This window comes from Triticum dicoccoides, chromosome 2B (genome assembly GCF_002162155.2).
Source record: "Triticum dicoccoides isolate Atlit2015 ecotype Zavitan chromosome 2B, WEW_v2.0, whole genome shotgun sequence".
Taxonomy (NCBI): domain Eukaryota; kingdom Viridiplantae; phylum Streptophyta; class Magnoliopsida; order Poales; family Poaceae; genus Triticum; species Triticum dicoccoides.
This window is the reverse complement of record NC_041383.1, coordinates 533,589,992-533,598,561: the sequence shown is the minus strand read 5'-3', so window position 1 is coordinate 533,598,561 and position 8,570 is coordinate 533,589,992. Positions and strand designations below refer to the sequence as shown.

Sequence of the window (8,570 nt, the reverse complement as noted above, 5' to 3'; positions counted from 1 at the left end):
TTTTTTTTTGCTTGCTTAGTTTTTGTTTTACTTTTCTTTTTCTATTTATATTTTAGGATCTAATTATTTTATTTTTGTAAAACACATCCTTAGCACCTAGATTAGCATATCAAGTTAGACTAGTGCCATAGAAAGTTTTTAGTGCCCAATTAAATTAGTTTAATATTATATTAAATATAAAAGGTATTTACTTAATTGTTTTACCTACTGTTTTAATTATTTTAGAGCCTTTAAACATTTTATAAAAGTGGGGTTTCTTCACCATAATTATCTATGCAATATTTGGTTCACTCCGAACATTTTTGTTCCAATGTTTGAAAACTTTTGTTGTTTGCCATATTTTGAATTGATTTTTGAATCGGTTTTGAACTAACAAAAGATTAGCAACAGTAACGGAGGTGACGTGGCATCATTAGCAGAGTTTTACTGTTGCTTGATTATCCGGGCGTTACACCTCGCCACGGGAGGAGGTGGTGCAGGCACCTCCGGCCTTCCAGCCCGCCCCCGTGTACCACGCGCCGCCGTCCCACCTCTGGACGCCGCCGGCCTACGTCGACCTCGTAAGCGACGACGACGACACCGACGGACACTGAAGACGACGACGGCCATGGCATCGAGGGACGCGGCAGGAACGTGCGGGCGGCGTTTTTTTTATGTTAATTATAGCACTAGACCGTTAAGTGAACTGTTAAACTCGGCCGTTTTGTGGCCGTGACCCCTAACTAATGTTTTATGTTTTCTTAACCGTGTTTATTTACTTTTTTAGTCATTTTATTTACGTTTTTCTGTTTGTTTTTTAATCACGTCCAATGCGGACATGATTTGGGGTGCGACCGCGCGGTAGGCGCACGCACGATCCAACGCGGACATGATTTGGGGTGCGACCGCGCGGTAGGTGCACGCACGATCCAACAGACAAGAACAAACACGGGCGAATCCATTGCCGCCTCAAAGGGATGGGCGAACCCATTGCCGCCTCAAAAGGACAAAATCCAGCCAAACCGGACATCGATTTGAAGTCGTGGTGAAGTTGGCCTGGAGCAGAAGCATCCGGCGACAGGGACATTGGCAAAGCAGCCGCCTCTCATCCATAGCAGCATCGTGTGTCCCTTAGCGAAACGAGGGAGATATTTTATGTTATTAGCAAATACACTAAGCCTGTGAGGCTGCGATTATGCAGATATTTTAGACCTTCCCGTCAAAAGCATCCACTCAGCACCATCTTGCTGCCCCACGCCCACTGGCCACTGAAAATGCATGCTACTTTGCGACTTACCATCGCTGCAACACTCATAATCTTTACTAGTTTCTCACGAGGGAACATCATAAGAATTTGCTGCAGAAAAGCAAAACAAAGCGATGACATCATCCCGCGCAAACAGGATAACATAATGCAAACAGGAGTAGTAACTAAAGTTTGAAGCCAACATGCTTTATTGGTAATTTTCCGGTCAACTCAAGCCATCTTCCCACGAAGATGCTACTGTATATCAGTATAAACAACATGGGCCCTGTCATTTCCTCCGTTTCTATGGGGCCTTTTACAGATATCTGAGAGGTGGGTTAACCAATACCCACCCAACAAAGCAGTTTGACACGCCAAATTTACATGCTACCACCAGGAACATATGAGATCTAATTCCGACGGTTCGACAACTCCTATGCAACATAGGATGAATTCTCCTACTACGGCGGCATGGCTGAAGTCGTTGAACCATGAAATCTGATCAATCATGCATTGGGATTGCTGAGAGGCCTAATCAAGTGCTATTGCGCGCTGGTGCTGCACTATTGACGCTCTGATGCTCTCACCTGCAAAAGGTTAGACTGTCATTATCTAGCACAAAAGAAAGGATGCTCCAGCAGAAAAAGGTGCAAGCAGGCAACAGAGAATATTCTTCTGGCATATTTGTGTCAACACATACGAACCTGCAACTAGCTACTTTCACATCTGTGTAATTAGCAAGTAAAATGCTACTACTTGGAAAGCTATCATTCTGCAGATAATTCAGTGAGCTCCTAAAACTAGCTCATTGCTCAGTTGTTAATACTATCTGGAGAGGATTTTTTTTATATATTAATGGACTATCCTCACAGTTAGACTGTTGTTGGGATAATTTTATTAGCTTCTCTATGAACTACCTCGTTCTAAATAAAACTCTACAAAGGGACAAGTCAGCAATAAAATGATGGTTTCATTTAATCCAGCACAAAACCCAAGAAATGGTTGGCTATTCATCAACAACATTAACAAAGCTGATCAATTATGAACAAAATTCAAATGATCTTTCCTAACACTAAGACACTAGAAGCAACTGTACCTTTTGAACCACTTTGGTTTGGCTGATTTCTTATTTGCTGCTGCTGGTGCAGAATCAGATTGGAATGCATAAGACTGATGAGCTGAATCAGAATTTGTCTTTGAATCATCAGGTTGGTCAGAAGGTTCCGACTGAAGTGACAGTCCATCCAAAGTTCGAATTTCTTCACGGAGATATGGTCCGGATTTTACAGCATCTGTATTTAACTCCGACCCTGCATGCCACACGTGAATACCTCTAAAAACATGTCGATATCTGAACCAACAACATTGATTTAACATTAACAAGAATGAATTGCGTTGTTCAATGCCCTATGGCAAGCTCATGAATATGCATATGACTAACAAGAGTCAAATGCTGAAATAGAATAGGTAATCATGATGTGTGACCGTCTTTGAATGCACCAGAAACACAACTTTATATACATGGAAAATGCATTTTTGTCAAGACATGCAAAAATAAAATGCTATAAAACTCAAGCTAAGAAGTAAATATAGCTTATTTCCTCGTCATGATGCTAGTTTTTAAGATAATACATACCTTCTGGCAGATCATAAGAAAAGAAGACATTAGCTCCAGGAACAAAGCCAATTGTGTAGAAGTCCTGCGAGGTGTCCATTATTCGCTTCTTTGGAGGAACTGTGTCTGTTGTGGAGTCAATAAAAATGATATTAAGATGTTGTAACTGGTACATCTCTAATACACGACTACAGATGATCTATGAAAATCCCAAGTGAAAACTGAAAAGTTCAATTGATGGATACTAGAGGATCCTCAGACTTTTACAAGTTCAAGCAAAGGTAATATGGAATATGGGTTCCAGGGCAGATATTCTATCTAAAACATGCAACATCAAGCTGACAACAATTTGGACACTGGTGATATTCAAATCAAGGGCACAAGAAAACGATAATGTGACCAAGCTTGTCAAAAGACCACACAATCAGAGCACTTTCACATTTGGGTACTTGGGAGCTCAACAAGTCGGTGCTGTGAATAGTTGCATGCCAAACTGTTTTGATTAATTTATAGCACTTCATAACAATCGATTAATAAAAATATGTAAAACCCTTTGCTCAGAGCACTGAAATTTTGTTCACATGATGCTAGACCATCGAACTATTTATAGGACACTAGTTGTTTTCCTGTTTGTCATGATTGTCAACATATACGTTTGCTACTCATACACAAATGTTTTATCATTGGTAACACTGAGCCAATCTTAACCGAACCAGGGTGAAATAAAAGGAACTGGTAAACAGGAAACGAGGAGAGGAAAATATTACTTGTCAAACTCTACATCATCTGAAAAGAGAAGTGGGACTTACAAAGATAGAATGGCAGGTCTGGTCTAGCAATTACTTTCATGAGAAGATCCACCAGACTATGTACCGTCTCTGATGGATGGAACTCAGCCTCAAGAATGTAACCATCAGGGAATCGAACCCTCGCCACTGCCTACAGTTAAGAAGGTTAGCAACAAAATGGAATTTGCCCTGAAACTAGATTCAGAGAGGGACGGACAAATAAACCAATTAAATGAGGATGAGACAGGGAACTTTCTACTACTAAATTAGTAATCTGAATTAATAAGGAAAGGCAAAAGAAGCTACTTTGAAATATAAATAATCCAAACTATGTGCATCATTTGAAGTATTTCTTCATAGGATTTCACATGCCAGCAGCTAGACTTTGCAGATATATTTATTCTACGAAACAAATTTTCCCATAGAACATGTCCGGAGGTACTGTTAACATAAGGCTAGATAAAATCAATAAGCAAAATACAATGAGCTAGAAGATGAAAAGTAGTATCAGTACAAGGGCTATGCCACTCCTACATAATCATAATAATTAAACAATAGCATAGTGCATCATATTCTTTCCTACCTTTGTTAGCCTTGCTCGTTGAGCAGCAAGTTCTGCTTCCCTTATTTTACGAGTCTTCAGAACTTTCGATTGTTCTGCAAGGTGTCAAATTTTAAACATGGTTACAGTTAAGAAATTAGAAAGCTTGGACAATGCCAAGTAGGATGTTTAAGTAATAAATGTAAATGTTCCCAGACAATATTAAGAGAGTATTTAAGTAACCTGCAAGCCTATTTGAAATCAACTTGTAATAATCACTAGGCTGAAGCTCATAAAAGTCATCGTCTTCCTCTGCATGAATCATGCTTTCATGTCACAATGCAATTACCATAAAGACACATAATAGAATTGAGTAAAGCAAAAGTAAGTAAAAAGATTTACCCTGATCTGCCTTGGACAATTTGCTAGTCATTAGCTCAAATGTTGTGCTTGTAAATATCCGGATGTCATGTCCAAGCTCTTGTGACACTGCTTTCAGCTTGTCCTGTGATTTTGAAGAAAATGTAGTTGTCAGACTTCATTTTACGTTTTACTTTTCTATTCATGGAAAATCATAAACACAGAGGTTCTGACCAAAGAAGAACAGTCTTTCATGGGCAGATGAATACAAATGCTACGACTGATTGTTTTACACTTCATATAATTATCAACCTATCGATGATTTGGACACAAAGTATAAACCAACGGCCTGAGCAGAAAAGTCTAAAGACTAATAATCATGGGTGCTTATTCGAAAAAGGATCAATGTGAGAAAAAATACGGCACAAAAATGTATTCCAGATGAAACCATAGATGTCTTTCTGAAGTTCAAAGACATCTCTCAATCATATTTGACACCAGAGGGCACACAATTACGAATAATTGAGCATCTATCAGAAGGAAAACAAAAGAGTATTGATGTTGTCAATAACAAGTTGACAGCATGTAGGTTTCAGCCATTACGGTGTTTTGCAGAGCACCTGGCAGCCTCCCTCCAAACTTCTCCCAAGATACAGTACTGCTTTTCTGCCAATCAACCGATAACCATACACGCCTAGCACGAGCAAGGCATTGTAAGAACATAAAGAGCTTCATGTAGACGAGGCTACAGATGGCACCTAAACCTCTCATGGCCATCAATGTTCATACAGACAGAATCTCTCAAATGCAAACCTAGAGGCTACAACATACCGTGGTAAACGCCAATCCTTCAGTTTCAAGTATGTTGGCAAGAATCTCACACAAAGAAACAATAACAGGCACTTCATTTGCTGGGATCTACAAAATCTTTGGACCTTAACAGATCTACGGAGCCTATTTCCCCCCTTGAAATCTCGTGCTGCCAACAGCAATAAAGACGAACCCTTATTTGAAAGAACCCATGGATTAAAACCTAGGTCAAAGAACTCGTCTTCCGCAAGGTATACTTCCAGCCAGGCGGATTCCCCAATCACCCATCATGCGGGTGTACAAGTAAAGAATCACTCCATACACAAAGTTGGCGAGTAAAGAAGCATCAAGAACTGCAATTTCTAGCACAACGCGCCAATGCCCACGAACCAGCGCACCATCGCGGCGCCCTTTCCAGCCAAGAACGCCCCGCTAAGATGCTAACCCCCACGCAAAGAATCCGGAAAGAGCGCGCCCACCGCCCGATCCCAGGAGCAAATCCTCGCTTTACCCCGCCCATCCCGCCGCCAAGAACTCCGCCCCACACCCAAGATCGCGCGGCCTTCACCGTGCCCATCCCGCCGAGAACTCCACCCCGCCAAGAACTCGCCCAAGAAACCCAAGAGACGGAGGCGCGGGAGGGAGGTAGGGAGGGGAGATGTACCGGAACCCGAGGCGGCGCCTGCTGCTCCGAGCGCGTCTCCTCCTCGTCGAGATCCATGGACAGCAGCAGCTCGAGCCCTCCCTCGTCCTCCTCCCTTTTCCGGCGCCTGGAGCAGAGGAGGAGAGGGTTTATTTGGGGGTACTCTGCCTCCATTGGGGTCGGATACGGCCTTCGCGGCACCGTCAGGGAACCGGCTTCGTGACGGCCACCGCGGGGGGGAGGTGGGGCCTCCGCTGCAGGTCGGGTCAGGTCTGGTAAAGGTACTGGTGCTGGTGCATGCAGGCGCGTGACCGTAGCAGCCCCTTTTATACTGGTTTGTGTGTAGCACGGCGGGGGGCGCGGCCGGGTTGCGGAGGCTGACACCCGGGTCCCGGGCGAGGGGTGAATCTTTTCGCGGAAGATATCATTTTCTTTTTGCCAGATTTTCTTGGAAGATATGGAGGGGCCACAAAAGAACTGGCCCTGGGTGCTGTTTGGAACGCGGGTAAAATGTATCATTGGAATGATATAAAACATAGGAACGAGAAAGGAAAGTGTAGGTAAATCATAGGAATGGAAACTATTGAATACTATTCAATTGTTGGTGTGCAGGAAGTGAGGGTTCTTTAATTAATTTAAAGAGGGAAAGAAACTATGTTGATCGTTTCATTTGTAGGGTTAGATTTTTTTAGGATTTTTCTCTGAAGATTCATCTGCATTTTATTTTGAAAGAAAAGTACAGAAAAATCGAAGGAATGGAAGTGAGGTTCTTTGATTTAGTGCGTTTGGTTGCTGGGTTATCTCACCTGGAACAAGGGTAGCTATCTTTTGCCTGGACGCTAGTCGTTTGGTTCGTGAGTGAGCAAGAATATTACTACCCGGGTGCTGGGAATATTCCTTCCAAACGAGGCTCTGCGCCGCCGCGAAAATCTCACACACATAGGCACCGCGCGCACGCGACGTAGAGGCAACCTGTGAAACGTTTTCACGCCCCTCTCGTGTCGTTCACCTCCCACAAAAAAGTCAACCATATCCCTTCCCCCTCCATCTCAGCATGGGCGTTCAACTTTACCCAAAAATTTGGGGCGGGTAAATTGGCATCCTAAATTTTCTAGAAAAAAATAGCTACCACACAATTCGGGCGCCCGAAAATTTGGGTTCGGGCAGTCCTAATTACCCAAAGTACAACACAGTGATAAAATAATTGGCGCTAGATGTGGAACTGTCAAAGAAGGAGGGCACGGGTTGGTTGTCGTGTCGCATCAGAGAAGATGGAGGCTTATCTCGTCGCTGGAGCTCATTGTTGGGGAACGTTGCATGAAAAACAAAAAAATTATGCGCACACGCAAGATCTATCCATGGAGATGCATAGCTACGAGAGGGGGAGAGCATCTACATACTCTTATATATCACCAAGCGGAAGCGTTTATCAACGCGGTTGATGTAGTCGTACTCTTTGCGATCCTATCACGATCCAACCGATCTAGTGCCGAACGGACGGCACCTCCGAGTTTACCACACGTGCGGCTCGATGACGTCTCCTTCTTCTTGATCCAGCAAGCGGGAGAGGAGAAGTAGATGGGATCACAACCAACACGATGCCGTGGTGGTGATGGTGATGGTGGAGCATCGACAGCGCTTCGCTAAGTGATACGTCTCCATCGTGTCTGAAGGAAATATGCCCTAGAGGCAATAATAAAGTTGTTATTTATATTTCCTTATATCATGATAAATGTTTATTATTCATGCTAGAATTGTATTAACCGAAAACTTAATACATGTGTGAATACATAGACAAACAGAATGTCACTAGTATGCCTCTACTTGACTAGCTCGTTAATCAAACATGGTTAAGTTTCCTAGCCATGGACAAAGAGTTGTCATTTGATGAACGGGATCACATCATTAGAGAATGACGTGATTGACTTGACCCATCCGTTAGCTTAGCACGATAATCGTTTAGTTTATTGCTATTGCTTTCTTCATAACTTGTTCCTATGACTATGAGATTATGCAACTCCCGAATACCGGAGGAACACTTAGTGTGCTATCAAACGTCACAACGTAACTGGCTGATTATAAAGATGCTCTCCAGGTGTCTTCGATGGTGTTTGTTGAGTTGGCATATATCGAGATTATGATTTGTCACTCCGAGTATCGGAGAGGTATCTTTGGGCCCTCTCGGTAATGCACATCACTATAAGCCTTGCAAGCATTGTGACTAATGAGTTAGTTGCGGGATTGTGACGCTCCCGATTCAATCGTACACTAATCATACACGCAAATGTGTACGATCAGGATCAAGGACTCACGAGAAGATATCACAACACAACTCTAGACACAAATTAAAATAATACAAGCTTTATATTACAAGCTAAGGGCCTCGAGGGCTCGAATCATAAGCTCAAAAACACAAGAGTCAGCGGAAGCAACAATATCTGAGTACAGACATAAGTTAGACAAGTTTGCCTTAAGAAGGCTAGCACAAAAGCAACATCGATCGAAAAGGCAAGGCCTCCTGCCTGGGAGCCTCCTAACTACTCCTGGTCGTCGGCGGCCTCCACGTAGTAGTAGGCATCGGCGGTGGC

At 42.9% G+C, this 8,570-nt stretch overlaps 1 protein-coding gene across 1 annotated transcript; it reads right to left on the bottom strand.

The window, feature by feature from the left end:
- Window positions 1-1,407: 1,407 nt before the first annotated feature.
- Window positions 1,408-6,241, bottom strand: LOC119364675 (plant UBX domain-containing protein 1-like). The gene is made up of 8 exons (XM_037630166.1): window positions 6,004-6,241; window positions 4,572-4,674; window positions 4,413-4,481; window positions 4,212-4,285; window positions 3,650-3,779; window positions 2,862-2,966; window positions 2,322-2,535; window positions 1,408-1,812 (listed from the first exon to the last, which is right to left on the bottom strand). Exons 1-8 carry the CDS (start codon window positions 6,154-6,156, stop codon window positions 1,809-1,811), a joined length of 852 nt encoding a protein of 283 aa, XP_037486063.1. The 5' UTR covers window positions 6,157-6,241; the 3' UTR covers window positions 1,408-1,808.
- Window positions 6,242-8,570: the final 2,329 nt, after the last annotated feature.